At 42.3% G+C, this 20,082-nt stretch overlaps 1 protein-coding gene across 4 annotated transcripts in view; it reads left to right on the top strand.

The window, feature by feature from the left end:
- hhat (hedgehog acyltransferase) overlaps nucleotides 1-20,082 on the top strand; it is a 216,940-nt gene continuing 196,858 nt past the window's right edge. For 2 of the 4 annotated variants that reach the window (XM_024008316.3, XM_024008315.3), the window contains exons 1-6: nucleotides 1-106; nucleotides 1,148-1,276; nucleotides 2,211-2,278; nucleotides 2,461-2,574; nucleotides 2,698-2,892; nucleotides 18,588-18,803. In XM_024008316.3, the coding sequence (XP_023864084.1) occupies nucleotides 1,159-1,276; nucleotides 2,211-2,278; nucleotides 2,461-2,574; nucleotides 2,698-2,892; nucleotides 18,588-18,803 (711 nt within the window). In that variant the 5' untranslated portion in view covers nucleotides 1-106; nucleotides 1,148-1,158. Of the gene's footprint in view, nucleotides 107-1,134; nucleotides 1,277-2,210; nucleotides 2,279-2,460; nucleotides 2,575-2,697; nucleotides 2,893-18,587; nucleotides 18,804-20,082 lie in introns of those variants that run through there. The other 2 variants (XM_070448561.1, XM_070448560.1) reach the window with 1 other exon arrangement.

The following is a 20,082-nucleotide window of genomic DNA, read 5'->3' as shown; positions in this document are numbered from 1 at the left end:
CTGAATCCTGAGCGTTCGACAATATTCCAAGGTAGCGGTGTTCACTGTCGGTCTACAGGCAAGGCGGAAGATATAGCTGGAGGCATTTCTTTGTTTCACAATGCATGTGAGTAACACGGTTGTTGCTCTCTGTTTTAGCCAATGAGTGAGTATTATGCTCAGTAATCAGCCTAATTTGTGCCAGTCGGGCTCGCTAATATAGGCATTGCTACAGCGTAAACAGTGTAAAACGGTGTGAAGTTCTGAAATCGGTTCATTTCGAGTACATCGCCGTGCACTGCACACGCGAACACAGATGTTGGCTTGTTATACCCTGTTCCTGGAACACAGTCATTAGTAGGGTCTCGTCTTTGACACACTAGCCTATTGTTTCCAACGACGATTGTGGTATGCAGCGAATATGAACGTGGTCCCTCACTCACCTCTGGCACAAAATGAGGTGGATGTTTCGTTTGACTATTAAAGCTRGAATCCTTAGTTGCTATATCAATTTTTTGGCTACCCATTGATTCTTGAAGAATATAACTTATTTATGCCTCATGAACTTAGTTCAACTGTTTTACGCTCAACTGTTGTACGCAATCAGAACCCCAAATATATAAGCTTGCTCTACCCCAATGTTTGTAAATGGAAGCAAACGCTGTATAGCTTCAAAATATGGTTAAACATTTTGATATTAGTTAGTCTTTGCATCCATATCTCATTCAAAACAGAGTCTGTGTCAAGCTTTCTTTCAATTAAGGACTAGCTTTAAAGGCACAATCTGTTAGGTGTCTACTAATTTCAAGTAATTAATTAAATATATCTCCTGTTTTGAAAATTATGATAGCTTAAATACAACTGACCTATATAAGTACTTATAAATAGCCTATATTACCTTATAACCAGAAACCTAAGGTCCTATAATTAGCGTACACCATTGTTTGTTTTTTCCTCATAGGAGGCTGCAAAAAGTATGCATCAAATTATTATAATAAATAGGCTACCCTATAGGTTTAACATGTTGGAGAGAAAAGTAAGGAATGTAATGTTGCTCTCATGGAGTCAGAATGGTCCTCTATTTGTTGTTAGTGAGGGAGAAATGTGACCTATAAAGTGGCTGAAACATCTAATGTCTCTCACTCACTCTTCCCCATGGTTGCTCCAGTCTTGGCACTGATGGCCAAACAGAGCTCAACCCTTGCGGCGTTGCCGAGAGCGGAGGTCTGTGCCTACTGGGTGCTCTCTTTTGGCTCCCATCTCTACTCATTCTATCAACTGCACATATTCTCCAAAGGTAAATGTACTTGTCTTAAGATAAAAAGGTCTATCAATTGGGTCATTGTTTACATTTTTCCCACACTGAAGTCTGCTGTATGCAAGATACCTGACTTACCACCCTTCGTGGCCTTGTATTAGGCTACTTACTGTAAGTGGAGACCTTGGCTGTGATGTGCAGTTTTTGCCACTAGGTGGGACTGTGGCACTGTTTCATACCCCTTTGCAGAAAAGTGAGCTGTCAGGGAAATCTGTGATGATTACAACTCACTCCCTTTCCGTTCTTACCATTGACTCCCTCTCAGAGATCTGAAAGGTTCCCAAACTCTATCCTGGGGACTCCAAGAGGTGCACGTTTTGTTTTTTGCCCTAGCATTACACAACTGATTCAAATAACCAAAGCTTGATGATGAGTTGATTATTTGAATCTGCTGTGTAGTGCTAGGGCAAAAACACAAATGTTCACCTCTTGGGATCCCCGGACTGAGCTTGAGAAATGCTGGTTGAGGGAGTGGCTGCGTTTCCGAATTCTCTGGAAGCGTCTTACCGTTTAGCTAAAAATTGACAATGCATTCACATACTCTGATGTTTCACCTGTAAAACTTGAAGAATTATCAGTCACGATTGACAGTAGGAAATGTGAAGGGAGGGTGACCACAAAAATGTGTGCGTAAAGTAGAAGTAAACTAACATACGCAGAACGTGACAGAGATTTTTTTTGCTCTGGGTTAGAGGCTTCCAGTTGGGGGGAACGGGGCGCTTACCTTCGGAAACGTAGCCCCGGCGTTATGTTTAAAACCATAGGACACCAAACATAGTTCCCCACAGAGCTTGTCATACTTCATAGTAGAGTTCTTCAAGCCTCCTGGCAAAACTTCGGAATAAAAACTGAATGATTGAAACTGTACAGACAATGTGAGCAGATGTCACTAAAATATGCTCTCTTTTCCTAGAGCATGAAGCAGGATTGGAGAGACAGTTCCAACTGGAGAAAGGCTTTCTAATATGGGGGCATAAAAAGGTGAGTATAAGTTATGGCTGTTGGGGTCTACAAACATTGTACGACTTTCAGAGGTGCGTAAATTATTATTTAAAAATAATCCATAGGCCTGTCATTTAAATAAAAAAAAGTATTCCTGGGGTGTGTCATATGGCATGACATTTTCAGACTGGGCCCATTGTAAAATGAGTTGTCTGTGACAGGACCCTACAGACTTTGAGTGGARTTTCTGGAGTCACTGGGCTAGAAAGTCTTTGCTGTGGACTTTGTTGGGCCATGCCGTGGTCTCCAGACTAGCCAGCTTCTTCATTCCTGAGGTATAATATACAAGGAAAACATCAGCTGAAGTGGGACCTTAACATTCTTACCCCAATTTTTTTCCAGACAAATTAGAACCAAAATACTATAGCTTTGATGCTTTTTTTGCTTTTCAACATCAGTTCAGACTGACAGCTCTGTTGGCCTATGGTCTCCTTGCGGCTTGCTGTGCAGTGGGGATTAAAGGAGTGGGCGTGGTCCTTGGCCATCTGGGCCTGTCATTGGCTGTTGCCCAGCTGTGTAACCCTGCCCTGTCCTGGAGCTGTGCCCTACTGCTACTTTCCACCCTCCACATCCCCCTACTGCAGGAGATACAAGTGAGTCGCAACTCTTTTTACTCAATCTCTTGTGTGCTCTCTCTTTCTCTCATCCACCCACTGCAAGAGATACACACCTCCCTCCCTCCACACCTCCCTACTGCAGCAGTCACACAGACCGAAGCAGTTGTTCCCTAGTTTGATTTTACAGATACGAAGACAAAGGCCCCCAAAGTAATATCCAGACCCTCTGGCATCAAGATTACTTGATGTCTATTGTCACAGGATAGAGAATTTAAAAACCATTGGAAGCCTAATTATTTTAACCAGGTGTGTCAGTCTGCCTGTTGCCGTCCCCATTCCCTTGTTGGTATCTGTAAGTAGGGAGTCACGCCATTGTATATTATGTCATCTTGTTGAATAATGTTCAAATTACATATTGACTCTTGGAGGTGCCAAGTGTCCATATCTTTGACATATTTGTGTGTTGTGTGAGAGTGTCGTTGTCTGTGTTTCTGTGTGTGGTTGGCACATTTTAATATTGCTTTTTGTTATTGGGGTGCTCAGCCCCTCACACCACTCCCAGCCCCCTGTTATTGGATACCTGACTGAGTGCATTTCTTCACAGATGTTTAAACTGGGTCATTCCACCAACTAAGTGCCTTTTGAATAGTGGATCTTGGTGGATTTTTTTTATTTCACCTAATTTTAACATTCTTCTATAAAGAGCACATGTTCACCTTAACTATTTACATCGACACACTGCTGCTACTTGCTGTTTATTATTGATGCATTGTCACTTTACCCCTACCTACATGTAGAAATTACCTCGACTAACCTGTACCCCCGCACATTGACTCGGTACCGGTACCCTCTGTATATAGCCTCGTTATTGTTATTTTATTGTTACTTTTTTTCTTCTTCTTCACTGTAGTTTATTTAGTCAATATTTTCTTATCAACAACGCAGTTCAATAAATAGTTAAGTCCTTGTAACTAAGCATTTCACGGTAAGGTACAACTGCTGTTTTCGGTGCATGTGACGAATACAATTTGATTTAATTTAATAAAAATACAAAAAATCTTCCCATCTCAAGATGTTAAATAAATAAATAAATAMTATTATTGCCAAATAAAGTAAGGGGGATAACGAATTCATCTTAAATCAAACATAAATCCCCTTTTTACTGGAGGAATGGAAAGCTTGTGTGCAACAGGGAGGGGAAAGTGAATATATATATACACTGCTCAAAAAAATAAAGGGAACACTAAAATAACACATCCTAGATCTGAATGAATGAAATATTCTTATTAAATAATTTTTTCTTTACATAGTTGAATGTGCTGACAACAAAATCACACAAAGATTATCAATGGAAATCAAATTTATCAACCCACGGAGGTCTGGATTTGGAGTCACACTCAAAATTAAAGTGGGAAAAGCCGCACACTACAGGCTGATCCAACTTTGATGTAATGTCCTTAAAACAAGTCAAAATGAGGCTCGGTAGTGTGTGTGGCCTCCACGTGCCTGTATGACCTCTCTACAACGCCTGGGCATGCTCCTGATGAGTGGTGGATGGTCTCCTGAGGGATCTCCTCCCAGACCTGGACTAAAGCATCCGCCAACTCCTGGACAGTCTGTGGTGCAACGTGTGGTTGGTGGATGGACGAGACATGATGTCCCAGATGTGCTCAATTGGATTCAGGTCTGGGGAACGGGCGGGCCAGTCCATAGCATCAATGCCTTCCTCTTGCAGGAACTGCTGACACTCCAGCACATGAGGTCTAGCATTGTCTTGCATTAGGAGGAACCCAGGGCCAACCGCACCAGCATATGGTCTCACAAGGGGTCTGAGGATCTCATCTCGGTACCTAATGGCAGTCAGGCTACCTCTGGCGAGCACATGGAGGGCTCGCGCCCCCCAAAGAAATGCCACCCACACCATGACTGACCCACCGCCAAACCGGTCATGCTGGAGGATGTTCAGCAGCAGAACGTTCTCCACGGCTTCTCAGACTCTGTCACGTCTGTCACATGTGCTCAGTGTGAACCTGCTTCATCTGTGAAGAGCACAGGGCGCCAGTGGCGAATTTGCCAATCTTGTGTTCTCTGGCAAATGCCAAACGTCCTCACGGTGTTGGCTGTAAGCACAACCCCACCTGTGGACGTCGGGCCCTCATACCACCCTCATGGAGTCTGTTTCTGACCGTTTGAGCAGACACATGCACATTTGTGGCCTGCTGGAGGTCATTTTGCAGGGCTCCTCCTGCTCCTCCTTCCACAAAAGCGGAGGTAGCGGTCCTGCTGCTGGGTTGCCCTCCTACGGCCTCCTCCACGTCTCCTGATGTACTCTGCCTGTCTCCTGGTAGTGCCTCCTGCTCTGGACACTACGCTGACAGACACAGCAAACCTTCTTGCCACAGCTCGCATTGATGTGCCATCCTGAAAGAGCTGCACTACCTGAGCCACTTGTGTGGGTTGTAGACTCCGTCTCATCTACCACTAGAGTGAAAGCACCGCCAGCATTCAAAAGTGACCAAAACATCAGCCAGGAAGCATAGGAACTGAGAAGTGGTCTGTGGTCACCACCTGCAGGGGGGGGGGGTCAAAATCAAAGGAACAGTCAGTATCTGGTCTGGCCACCAGCTGCATTAAGTACTGCAGTGCATCTCCTCCTCATGGACTGCACCAGATTTACCAGTTCTTGCTGTGAGATGTTACCCCACTCTTCCACCAAGGCACCTGCAACTTGCCGGACATTTCTTGGGGAATGGCCCTAGCCCTCACCCTCCGATCCAACAGGTCCCAGACGTGCTCAATGGGATTGAGATCCGGGCTCTTCGCTGGCCATGGCAGAACACTGACATTCCTGTCTTGCAGGAAATCACGCTGAGATCGAGCAGTATGGCTGGTGGCATTGTCATGCTGGAGGGTCATGTCAGGATGAGCCTGCAGCAGGAGGTACCACATGAGGGAGGAGGATGTCTCCCTGTAACGCACAGTGTTGAGATTGCCTGCAATGACAAGCTCAGACCTATGATGCTGTGACACACCGCCCCAGACCATGACGGACCCTCCACCTCCAAATCGATCCCGCTCCAGAGTACAGGCCACGGTGTAACGCTCATTGTGCGTTCCTGTGTAACTCGGGCAGTTGTTGTTGCCATCCTGTACCGCAGGTGTGATGTTCGAGTACCGATCCTGTGCAGGGTTGTTACACGTGGTCTGCAACTGCGAGGACGATCAGCTGTCCGTCCTGTCTCCCTGTAGCGCTGTCTTAGGCATCTCGCAGTACGGGCATCTTTCTTTTGGTGTTTATCAGAGTCGGTAAAAAGCCTCTTTTAGTGTCCTAAGTTTTCATAACTGTGACCTTAATTGCTACCGTCTGTAAGCTGTTAGTATCTTAACGACCGTTCCACAGGTGTATGTTAATTAGTTGTTTATGGTTCATGTTTCCCATGCTTCTTCAGTGTTAAACCATATATGTCAGAGTCAAGGCCCGCGGCCACATCCGGCCCGCGAGAAGGTTTTTTACGGCCCTGGGATGATCTTGATTATATTATAGAACCGGCCCGCAGACCGCAGCAAGCCGGCAGCCCGCAGATCTTTTACACGCACCAATACTACATTTCCCACAATGCAACGGTGACGCACCGAGCAGTAGCGCTCTTCATTTCAATATTTATTGGCACAGCAGTCGTCAGCATCACAGTAAAATTAACTTTCAGATACCCACAAAAATGGCCAAAACGGAAGGTGGACACTAGAGAACGGGGGTTTCAAACAAGGTGGAGTCGGAGTATATGTTCACGGAGGTAGCTGGAAAACCTGTGTGTCTTCTGTGTTGGAGAAAGTGTGGCGTACTGAAAGAGTATAATCTGGACGACATATGAAACGAAACACCGCGGACAAAAACAAGAATATGGACATGGAACAAAGGCTACACAAAGGCAGAGGAATTAAAACGAGGCCTCAAATCTCGACAGGCTCTGTTCAAAAAAGCCAAATCACAAGGCCAGGCTGCTGTCAAGGCCAGTTTTATTTTGGCAGAAGAGATCGCTAAATCAGCCGGCCATTTACGGAGGGGGATTTCATCAAAAACTGCATGATTAAAGTTTGTGACCAGTTTGCCCAGAAAAAAGGCATGTTACTTCTCCTTAAACAAAGTGTTGTTTTGATTAATAGATTTTGCACTTATTTATTGTATTTCAATCCAATTATATTTAAAATATTTCAGTTGAGTGGATGATAGAAAATTGCTATTATTGTTTTTTCTTTGAAGTAAATTTAGCCCACTTTTGCTAAATAAGAAAATATAAGGCTACTGATGGTGCCTGAATACGGTTTCTTTCATTTAATGTTCATTTATGGGGATTTTATATAAAAGAAATTTGTCTTTTGTGCTGTTGAAAATAAAGATTACTGACAGAGCCATAAGAAAATATTGCTTTATTTATCTGATCATATTGGAATATATTTGTTAGGTTTTCAGTAGGTTCAATTAGGTTCACTAGACTATATGCGTCATTTAAAAATTTTCAATGAACATTCGAACAGTCCGCCCTCGGCTTGTAGCTAAATTTATTAATTTGGCCCTCCGTCCAATTGACTTTTGACACCCCTGGTTAACAACCCTCGTATACACATTAAGATCTGTGAAGTTATTTGGATTTTTACGAATTGTCTTTGAAAGACAGGGTCCTGAAAAGGGACTTATCTTTTTTTGCTGAGTTTGACATTTGAGCACTTTGTCCACCACTGCCTAAAAGTAGTGTACTATGTAGGAAATAGGGTGCCATTTGGGACGCAGGCTGTGTTATCGATTAGCTGAGCCCAGAGCAGAGTAGACACCTGTATCAGCACTTTGTCACTGTGTCTGTTATCTGACTATTGGCAGTCCAGACTGACTGATGTTGTCGATTCTGTCCATTATGATCCTCCTCCTGCTCCTTATGTCTCCTCCACCTCTTCCTTTTCATCCTCCTCCTCATTGTCCAGTGCTGAGATGACCTCAGTGATTTGGTGTGTTTAACATCGATGAAGTCGTCCAGTGATTAAGAAAAAAAGTTTAAATGTTTAAACTTTTCCTGTTGAAAAGCGATATACCAAGTATAAATAAAGTAATGTACACACACTTAAGGGTACAAGTACAAGTTGTAGAAGGACTTTAAGGTCCCTGCTCTCTCACCCACTGTGCTGTCTCATCTTGCATGTCGACCTGCCACTCACAATTCACACTGAGGGAGAATCGCTTCCTCTCTGTGATGACAGAGATCCACATCTAAAGCCTCTGCAGTACCTCTGATGGATCTGTCTAGATTGATGTACTTAAGTGTCTGCCAGTCTCTTTGGAAAATAATAGTTCAGTAATGTCAGGCATGGGTGTGGTTTGTGTAGTGCTCTTGCACTGTTCAAGGTGCGTCGACATGATTTAACAAAAAATGAACTTGTGTCTAGTACAATTGTTCAGCTGAAAGCAGACCTTTTTGTGCATTTTTTGGGGGGAAACTTTTGTGGCTTTAACCCAGCTGTTACAGCACCAGAAAAAAGTTTGGACACACTCATTCCAGGGTTTATCTTTAATTTATCTTTAATTTATCTTTAATTTATCTTGTTTTCTACATTGTAGAATAATTGTGAAGACATCAAAACTATGAAATAACACACATGAAATCATGTAGTAGCCAAAAACGTGTTTAAACAAATCAAAATATATATTATATTTGAGATTTCTTGCCTTGATGACTGCTTTGCACACACTTGGCATTCTCTCAACCAGCTTCATGGGGTGGGGGCCGGATTCACAGAACCTTAAGAGGAAATTTCTTCATAACTGCCATTTTTTCCCCCTTAACTTTCTTCTTAAGTCTATAGTTAAGCAAAGTTGCTTTTCCTCAGAAAGGTTATTGGAAATTTTATTGCGCTATTTCTTACGTTTCTCATTAMGCAAAAATTGAATAAGAAATTTGATTCTTGAAAATAAAGATTTGGAAATGATCTTAACTCCAAGAAGGCTAAACCCTTATTTTAAACTCAGGGCAGTGAGAGAAAAAGCTCAAGAAAGCAATTGACCATGTTTAATTCACTCAACTTGATCTGAAAGGTTTAGTATTGATGATTTTAAACCCAAGAACATATTTTAGAACCCTAATCTCAGTAAGAAATATGCAAACATKATTGCCATTCCTAGCTAGATAGCTAGCTAATTGGTTGCCTCGCAACAAACATCTTAAGAAGATTAGTAAGAAGATATTTGAGAAGTTCATAAGAGAATCATTAAATCTTAAGCTATTAGTGAGAAATTGCACTTCTTAACTTTTTTTTAAAGAAGCTTGTTAAGTTTTTGCGTAAGAAGTGTTTTGTAAATCTGGGTCCAGGAATGCATTTCCTCCTTAATGCATTTGAGCCAATCAGTTGTGCTGTGACAAGGTAGGGGTGGTATACAGAAGATGGCCCTATTTGGTAAAATACAAAGTCCATATTATGGCAAGAACAGCGCAAAATTAAATGACAGTCCTTCATTACTTTAAGACATGAAGGTCACTCGATGTGGAAAATTTCAAGAACTTTGAAAGTTTCTTCAAAGTGCACTTGCAAAAAACATCAAGCGTTATGATGAAACTGGCTCTCATGAGGTCCGCCACAGGAAAGGAAGACCCAGAGTTACCTCTGCTGCAGAGGATAAGTTCATTAGAGTTACCAGCCTCAGATTGCAGCTCAAATAAATGCTGCGCTCCCGAGTTGCGCAGCGGTCTAAGGCACTGCATCTCAGTGCTAGAGGCTTCACTACAGACCCTGGTTAGATTCCAGGCTGTATCACAACCGGCCATGGTTGGGAGTCCCATAGGGCAACGCACAATTGGCACAGCGTCGTCCAGGTTAGGGTTTGGCCGGGGTAGGCCGTCATTGTAAATAATATTTTTTTTGACTGACTTGCCTAGTTAAATGAAGGTGACTTTATTTKTAATTTTTTTAAGACATCTTAACATCAACTGTTCAGAGGAGACTGTGTGAATCAGGCCTTCATGGTTGAATTGCTGCAAAGAAACCACTACTAAAGCACACCAATAAGAAGATACTTTTTTGGGCCAAGAAACACGTGCATTGGACATTTTAGACCGGTGGAAATCTGTCTTTTTGGTCCGATGAGTCCAAAATTGAGATTTTTGGTACGCAAAGTAGTTGAACAGATCTCTGCACGTGTGGTTCCCACTGTGAAACATGGAGGTGTGATGGTGTGGGGTGCTTTGCTGGTGACATTGTCAGTGATTTATTTAGAATTCAAGGCACACTTAACCAGCATGGCTACCACAGCATTCTGCAGCGATACGCCATCCCATCTGGTTTGCGCTTAGTGGGACTATGACCAAAAACACACCTCCAGGCTGTGTAAGGACTATTTGACCAAGAAGGAAAGTGATGGAGTGCTGCATCAGATGACCTGGCCTCCACAATCATCTGACCTCAACCCAATTGAGATGGTTTGAGATGAGTTGGACCGCAGAGTGAAGGAAAAGCAGCCAACGAGTGCTCAGCATGTCGGAACTCCTTCAAGACTGTTGGAAAAGCATTCCTTTGAAGAATCTACAATCTTTTGATTTAACCATTTTTTGGTTACTACATGATTACATGTGTTATTTCAGTTTTGATGTCTTCACTATTATTCTACAAAATAGTAAAAATAAATAAAAACCCTTGAATGTGTAGGTGTGTCCAAACTTTTGACTGGTACTGTATATGCTGTAAGACCAGGCATCACACCATAATTTTTTCGCTTAATCATATCACAATCAACTTTTACCAGTTGAATGTAGACGCAATATAATTTAAAATATTTTTTTCTCAAAATTGTATAAAACCTAATTGGCATATAATCTCGTTAAATATGTGCCTGGAAGAGATGAGAGCCAAGCCTATGGGTTTGTAGCTTTAACCCTGCAGCGCGCACACACACATCAACTGATTAATGGACTGCTAAATGTATGTTTTCTTTCTTTTTCTTGCTTTGTTAGTTCTTTTCTATATTATGTATATCTTTGAGAAGCTACCCAGGAAAGGGCTGAAAAAAGCCCATATTAATATATGTAACATCCAAAATAAGGTTCATGTAATCAATAACTTGCTAACATCATATCACATGAATATATTAGCCCTTTCTGAGACTTAGATAATTCCTTTCATACTGCAGTAGCAATAATCAATTACATGTATTTATGAAGCCCTTTTAACGTCAGCAGAGGTCACAAAGTGCTATACAGAAACCCAGCCTTAAACCCCAAATAGCATGCAATGCTGATGTAGAAGCACAGATATAACATCTATAGAAGAGACAGTAATGCTTATGGGGGAGGTGTTGCTAAATACACACACACACACACACACACACTCTCTACCATTCAAAAGTTTCGGGTCACTTAGAAATGTCCCTCTTTTTAAAATAACATCAAATTGATCAGAAATACAGTGTAGACATTGTTAATATTGTAAATGACTACTGTAGCTGGAAACGGCTGATTTCTTTTTTCTTTTTTTTATGGAATATCTACATAGGCGTGCAGAGGCCCATTATTAGCAACCATCACTCTTGTGTTCCAATGGCACGTTGTGTTAGCTAATCCGAGTTTATCATTTTAAAAGGCTGGCTGATCATTAGAAAACCCTTTTGAAATTATGTTAGCACAGTTGAAAACTGTTGTGCTGATTTTAAAGAAGCAATAAAACTGGCCTTCAGACTAGTTGAGTATCTGGAGCATCAGTATTTGTGGGTTCGATTACAGGTTCAAAATGGCCAGAAACAAAGACTTTCTTCTGAAACTCGTCAGTCTATTCTTGTTCTGAGAAATTAAGGCTATTACATGTGAGAAATTACCCGCAAAACACCAGTCTCAACGTCAACAGTGAAGAGGCGACCCCGCGATACTGGTCTTCTAGGCAGAGTTGCAAAGAAAAAGCCATATCTCAGACTGGTCAATAAAAATAAAAGATTAAGATGGGCAAAATAACACACTGGACAGAGGAATTCTGCCTAGAAGGCATGCATCCCGGAGTCGCCTCTTCACTGTTGACGTTGAGACTGGTGTTTTGCGGGTACTATTTAATGATCGATAACAATAATAAACCTGGCATTGACAACTTAAATGGAAGGCTACTGATGATGGTAGCTGACTCGCTCTGTCATATCTTTAATCTGAGTCTAGAGGAAGGTGTCCCCTCAGGCCTGGAGGAAAGCCAAAGTCATTCCACTACCCAAGAGTGGTAAAGAGGCTTTTACTGGTTCTAACAGCAGACCTATCAGCTTGCTGCCAGCTCTTAGCAAACTGTTGGAAAAAATGGTTTGACCAAGTACAATGCTACTTCTCTGTAAACAAATTAATAACATACGTTCAGCATGCTTATAGAGAAGGGCACTCAACATGCACTGACACAAACAACTGATGATTGGTTGAAATACATTTATAATAAGAAGATTGTGGGAACTGTACTGTTAGATTTTAATGCAGCCTTTGCTATTATTGACCATAATCTGTTTTTGAGAACTTATGTTTTATGGCTTTTCAACCTCTGCCATATCGTGGATTCAGTGCTATCTATCTAATATAACTCAGGGTTTTCTTTAATGAAAGCTTCTCCAATGTCAAACGTAGGGTGTAGTGTACCGCAGGGCAGTTYTCTAGGCCCTCTTTTTTTCTATTTTGACCAATGACATTTTTTATTTTATTTTATTTCACCTTTATTTAACCAGGTAGGCAAGTTGAGAACACGTTCTCATTTACAATTGCGACCTGGCCAAGATAAAGGAAAGCAGTTCGACACATACAACAACACAGAGTTACACATGGGGTAAAACAAACATAGTCAATAATACAGTAGAAGAATAAGTCTATATACAATGTGAGCAAGTGAGGTGAGATAAGGGAGGTAAAGGCAAAAAAAGGCCATGGTGGCGTAATAAATACAAAATAGCAAGTAAAACACTGGAATGGTTGATTTGCAGTGGAAGAATGTGCAAAGTAGAGAGAAATAATGGGGTGCAAAGGAGGAAAATAAATAAATACAGTAGGGAAAGAGGTAGTTGTTGTTTGGGCTAAATTATAGATGGGCTATGTACAGGTGCAGTAATCTATGAGCTGCTCTGACAGTTGAAGTGTTTCCAGTTTCAGAGATTTTTGTCGTTCGTTCCAGTCATTGGCAGCAGAGAACTGGAAGGAGAGGCGGCCAAAGGAAGAATTGGTTTTGGGGGTGACCAGAGAGATATACCTGCTGGAGCGTGTGCTACAGGTGGGTGCTGCTATGGTGACCAGCGAGCTGAGATAAGGGGGGACTTTACCTAGCAGGGTCTTGTAGATGACCTGGAGCCAGTGGGTTTGGCGACGAGTATGAAGCGAGGGCCAACCAACGAGAGCRTACAGGTCRCARTGGTGGGTAGTATATGGGGCTTTGGTGACAAAACGGATGGCACTGTGATAGACTGCATCCAATTTATTGAGTAGGGTATTGGAGGCTATTTTGTAAATGACATCACCGAAGTCGAGGATTGGTAGGATGGTCAGTTTTACAAGGGTATGTTTGGCAGCATGAGTGAAGGATGCTTTGTTGCGGAATAGGAAGCCAATTCTAGATTTAACTTTGGGTTGGAGATGTTTGATGTGAGTCTGGAAGGAGAGTTTAGTCTAACCAGACACCTAGGTATTTGTAGTTGTCCACATATTCTAAGTCAGAGCCGTCCAGAGTAGTGATGTTGGACAGGCGGGCAGGTGCAGGCAGCGATCGGTTGAAGAGCATGCATTTAGTTTTACTTGTATTTAAGAGCAATTGGAGGCCACGGAAGGAGAGTTGTATGGCATTGAATCTCGTCTGGAGGGTAGTTAACACAGTGTCCAAAGAAGGGCCAGAAGTATACAGAATGGTGTCGTCTGCGTAGAGGTGGATCAGAGACTCACCAGCAGCAAGAGCGACATCATTGATGTATACAGAGAAGAGAGTCGGTCCAAGAATTGAACCTTGTGGCACCCCCATAGAGACTGCCAGAGGCCCGGACAACAGACCCTCCAATTTGACATGCCACTGGCATTGAACAAAGCCTGTGTGTCCATGTATGCTGAGGATTCAATCACATTTAATGAAGTCACTGAAACCATTAACAAGGAGTTGCAGTCAGTTTTTGAATGGGTGGCCAGTAATAAACTGGTCCTGAACTTCTCTAAAACTAAGAGCATTTTATTTGGTACAAATCATTCACTAAGCTCTAGACCTCAGCGGAATTTGGTGATGAATGGTGTGGCTGTTGAACAAGGAGGACTGAATGACTTGGTGTTACCTTAGATTGTAAACTGTTATTGGCAAAACGTATATTCAATGGCTGTAAAGATGGTGAGAGGTCCTTCTGTAATAAAGAGATGTTCTGCTTTTTTGACACCACACTCCACAAAGCAAGTCCTGCAGGCTCTAGTTTTGGCTTATCTTGATCATTGTCCTGCCATGTGGTCAAGTGCTGCTACCACAACCTAGTTAAGCTGCAGCTGACCCAGAACAGAGCGGCACATCTTACTCTTAATTGTAATCAGAGGGCTAATATAAATACTTTGCATTCCAGTCTCTGATTAGAGACTGACTGCATCACTTCTGCTGTTTATAAGGAACAGTGTGTTGAAAAATACAAATTGTTTGCATAGTCAACTTATGCACAGCTCTGACACACACACTTACCCCACCAGACATGCCACCAGGGGTCTTTTCATAGTCCCCAAATCCAGAACAAATTCAAGAGAGCGTACAGTATTATATAGAGTAATTATTGCATGGAACTCCCATCTCATGTTGCTCAAATGAACAGCAAACCGGGTTTCATAAACAGATGAAGCAACACCTCACGGCACAACGCCTCTCCCCTATTTGATCTAGATATATTTTGTGTATGTATTGATATGTAGGCTGTGTGCCATTTTTTTTTTTAAATGTATGTAGTTCTGTTCTTGTCTATTAATCTTCTCTATTATGTAATGTTTCATGTTCTGTGTGGACCCCAGGAAGAGTAGCTACTGCTATCAGCTAATGGGGATCCATATGAAATACAAATAATTGCATATTTGCACACTGGATGAAGTGAGCCAAATATTTTGGTTTCATTTTGTTATGACAGCCAGGACCGGACTAACTCAGACATGTGTTTCTGATGTTTGGTATACTCAGTGTATGTCCATTTTAAATGTGGTTAAAATTCATGAAATGTAAATTGATCAACTTAAGAAAATATACATTTACATTACATTTTTGACATTTTTATGTTTACTTTTTGATAGTACTCCCATTGAAGGACCAAGAAATCTCAAAATTGCTAAGTAGATGCAAAATGGTCATTTCAGCCTGGCCTTAAGAAAGACATCATTATACAGTGGATGATTAGATGATTACTATGTTACATTGTTTTTCTCTTTGTTTCTTTAGAGTATGTGTTGATTTATCTGTCGTTTCTTCACATGGAGAGAAGGAAACTTGCTCTCCTTTCTCCTAACGCAGTTAACCATGTTACACAGTGATTGCACTATCGCTCTCCCTCCCCTTAATTACCTTATGATGAGCTTAATATGCAATAGATATCAACAGTGGCTCTCACTGCTATTCTAATATCCTGATGATCATCATGCACTCCATCCCTTTATTTCTCTCTCTGCCCCCCCCCCCCCGTATGAATCCTGGGGGAAACATATGTACAGTTCCTTCAGAAGGTCAGAAAGTATTCATACCCCTTGACTTATTTCACATTTTGTTGTTAAATTTTTTCTTTTCTTCAGCCATCTACAGACAATACCCCATAATGACAGCGAAAACATGTTTTTAGAAATGTATGCAAATGTATTCCAAATTAAATACAGATATCAATTTACGTAAGTATTCACACCCCTTTGCTATAACACTCCAAATTGAGCTCAGGTGCATCCAATTTCCTTTGATTGTCCTTGAGATGTCACTACAACTTGATTGGAGTCCACCTGTGGCCCATTCAATTGTTTGGAGATAATCTGGAAAGAAACACACGTGTCTATATAAGGTCGCACTGTTGACAGTTCATGTCAGAGCAGAAACTATACCACGAAGTCCAAGGAACTGTCCGTAGATCTCTGAGATAGAATTGTGATGAGGCATATACTGTATCTGGGGAAGAGTATAAAACCATTTCTAGAGTGTTGAAAGTTTCCAAGAACACGGGGGTCTCCATCATTGGGAAATGGAAAAACCTGCAACTACCCAGTCTCTGCCTAGAGCTGGTTGTCCGACCAAACTGAGCAACCGGGCAAGAAGGACCTTGGTCAGGGAGGTGACCAAGAATCCAATGACCACTCTGACAGAACTACAGAGTGTCCTGGCTGAGATGGAAGAAACTGCCAGAAGGAGAACTCTCTACAGCACTTCACCAATCTGGGCTTTACAGGAGAATGACCAGACGCAAGCTACTCCTAAGAAAAAGGCAAATGACAGCACGCCTGGAGTTTGCATTCTGTGGTCTGATGAGACAAAAATTGAACTATTTGGCCTGGCTCCAAAGTGCTGTCTGGAAAAAAACAGGCAGAGCTCATCACCTGTCTAACACCATCTCTACCATGAAGCGTGGTGGCAGTAGCATGCTATCGGGATGCTTTTCAGCGGCAGGGACTGGGAGACTGGTAAGGAAAGAGGGAACAATGAAGGGAGCCAAATACAGGCAAATCCTTGATTAGAACCTGCTTCGGAGTGCAAACAACCTTAGACTGGGGCGAGGATTTACATTCTAACAGGACAATAACCCCAAGCATACAGCCAAAGCAACACTGGAATGGCTTCAGAACAAGAATTTGAAAGTCCTTGAGTGGCCCAGACTTGAATCTCATTTAAAATCTGTGGAAAGACTTGAAGATTCACTACCACTCTCCATCTAACTTAACAGAGCTTGAGAAAATCTGTAARGAAGAATGGGAGAAAATCCCCAAATCCAGATATGCAAAGCTGATACAGACATTCCCAAGACGACTCAAAGCTTTAATCGCCGCCGAAGGTGCTTCTACAAAGTATTGAGTCAGGTGTGAATACTAATGTTAATGAGAGATTTCTGTCTTTTTCATTTTCAAATGTCTAAAAACAATGATTTCACTTTGTCATTATGGGGTATAGTGTGTTTATGGGTGAGGAAAAATCTATTGAATCAATTTTGAATTCAGGCTGTAACACAACAAAATGTGGAATAAGTCAAGGGGTGTGGATACTTTCTGAAGGCATTGTATGGTTATATATTTTGCTCTGCAGATAAAAGAAGCCTGCACATGGTTTATTGCATGATGTGTTTCATTATTGAACTGGCATTGTTGATTCATTGTTTGTTTTGTAATACACGTATATTTAGCCTCCTGCCTTCATCACCCACAAAGGACCAGATCTGGTAGTGATGTTGGTACAGTAAGGGTGATGAGACTTTAGTTGTTTCTGCCTCTTCAAATGGAAACCAAGCAAATCCATGAGGATGAGTGTTGTCACAGATTCCTAGAGGAACAGCTATTGCTATGTCTCGCTCTTGCTCAAAACATGTGAACTCTCATACCGTAGACTTAGGCAAAATGCACTAGAGAACTTGGGTCACATTCAGCAGGGTGCAACATTCTGCTACTGAACATTGTAGATAGAATGTCATGAATAGAGTTGACATGATTCCTTATTCTACATGTCAGTCATACACTATTTGAATAGTTTACGATGTTGTGCTCTGCTGAACACAGCCCTGGGTCATGTTCATTAGGCGGCACCTTCGGAAAACAAAAATGTCTTTCTTATTGAACAAGTTCAGATAGAAACAAAAAGGTACTCTCTGTTTTTGACCATTTTTGTGGTTTCTGGTATGTTGTCTCCCACAGAGAAGCTGGCACCAGGCAGAGGAGGAGTACTAATCAAATTGTATTAGTCACATGCGCCAAATACAACAAGTGTAGACCTTACAGTGAAATGCTTACGAGCCCCTAACCAACAATGCAGTTTAAAAAAATACAGATAAGAATAAGAGATACAAGTAATTAAAGAGCAGCAGTGACTATATACAGGGGGGTACCGATGCAGAGTCAATGTGCGAGAGCACCGGTTATTTGAGGTAGTATGTACATGGTCCCGTGTGGCTCAGTTGGTAGAGCATGGCGCTTGCAACGCCAGGGTTGTGGGTTCATTCCCCACGGGGGGACCAGGATGAATATGTATGAACTTTCCAATTTGTAAGTCGCTCTGGATAAGAGCGTCTGTAAATGACTTAAATGTACATGTAGGTAGAGTTATTAAAGTGACTATGCAGAGATGCCAACAGAGAGTAGCAGTGTAAAGAGCGGGTGGGGGGCACTGCAAATAGTCTGAGTAGCCATTTGACTAGATGTTCAGGAGTCTTATGGCTTGGGGGTAGAAGCTGTTTAGAAGCCTCTTAGAACTAGACTTGGCGCTCCGGTACTGCTTGCAGTCTGGTAGCAGAGAGAACAGTCCATGACTAGGGTAGCTGGAGTCTTTGACAATTTTTAGGGCCTTCCTGTGACACCGCCTGGTATAGAGGTCCTGGATGGCAGGAAGCTTGGCCCCAGTGATGTACTGGGCCATTCGCACTACCCTCTGTAGTGTCTTGCGGTCGGAGGCCGAGCAATTGCCATACCAGGCAGTGATGCAACCAGTCAGGATGCTACCGTTTACTCTTCAGTGTGGTATATTCGGCCTGCTGCCGCCTCCTCACCAGGCGTGTTGTTCTTCACCCACAGAGAAGCTGGTACCAGACAGAAGAGGAGTACTACCTCTTACTCTTCAGTGTGGCAGTGTGTGGCCTGCGCTTCATCAGCTTCAGCCTGGAGCACTGCTGGCGCCCCCTGGAGGCTGGAGGACTGCAGCAGCAGGTCTACTGGCTGACCGCTTACTCCTTCTACCATCCTTTGTTCTTCAACGGACCCATCCTCACCTTCAAGGACTTCCTCCAACAGGTGAGATATCAACCAATGAGCTTTTAGGGCAGGAGGAACTCAGGCGAAGTCAGCAAATGAGCTGACGGGTCAGGAGGAAGTCAGGTGAGATATCAGGCAATGAGCTGTCACCTTCAAGCACTACCTCCAACAGGTGAAATATCAGTCAATCAGCTGCCAGGGAGGAATCAGCCACTGATCTGACATGAAAGGTGCAAATTTTCAAGCAATTTTCCTTGCTGGGAACATTAAATTTTAATTTGCGAGCAATTGATGTAAAAGTTTTTCTGATAGCAAATGGGTAACATAGCAAAATCAAGAGGTATCCCCATGGTTCCAAACTCTTGCTTCCCAAAATGAAACATCACTCTCCAATTTCTCATCACAGATTGAAAAAGACAAGTCAGTGTTGCAAGATTTATCTGTGATTCCTCTCTCTCTGGTGTAGTTTTAGACTCTGAGTGTGAAGGCTCAGGGATTTCTCAGCGCCTTGGGGTGAGGTTCTGACTGAGCAAGTTTTATAAGAGCTAAATGAAACTCTGGTGGAAAAAGTGCTGCAATGATCCGTTGCTGTAGGTTTACTGAGGGCAGGTAGGAGGGGGGTTGCACTTTTGGGACTTTTCTATTGGTTCCATCTCAACAGGCAAGCTCAATGAGGCACAGCTAATGTACTTGCAAGCATTTAAAATACTATTTGAATCCAGGTCTGCAAAGCACAGATGAGCAGCTCCTGTTGTGCTATCACAATGCACTCCATGTGTTTTCTGTTTTTTTACTGCAGGAAAAACCTATTCCCTCAAAAACTGTGCAGTAGGTGATGCTGCTAGAGATGAGAAAGTAGTGGGTGGTGAATGGCAAGAAAAAAGATGCTGCTAGTTCGATAGGGAGGAGAGAGATCAGACCTTGGTTCAAATACTATTTTAAATAATTGCATATACCCAATCAGGGCTTGATTGAGTTTATCTGGCACGATGCAACCAATAGAATAGTCGCACACAATGAAAACCCCCGCCCTTCTGTTACTTCAGGGAGGCTAAAGCAACCACACAAAGTAATTTGAAAGATTTCAAATAGTATTTGAATCCAGGTCTGAGAGAGATGTCATATTGAATAGGTAAAGCCCAGAAACAGGAGAAGCTAATTGGGTTAAGGTTATTAGGAAATGTGGGGAGTGCTTGTATGGAAAGAGTCCCTTCCATTATTTATCATCATGTCCTCACCGGTCCCATCTCCATACAGACTATCAGAGGAGCAGTGGAGGCTGGTGACTTGAAATATTGAGGAGGATGGGAAACACATG

The sequence above is a fragment of the Salvelinus sp. IW2-2015 genome, linkage group LG18, assembly GCF_002910315.2.
Source record: "Salvelinus sp. IW2-2015 linkage group LG18, ASM291031v2, whole genome shotgun sequence".
Taxonomy (NCBI): domain Eukaryota; kingdom Metazoa; phylum Chordata; class Actinopteri; order Salmoniformes; family Salmonidae; genus Salvelinus; species Salvelinus sp. IW2-2015.
Note: the sequence above shows the minus strand (reverse complement) of the source record. Positions and strands in the feature narration are given on the sequence as shown.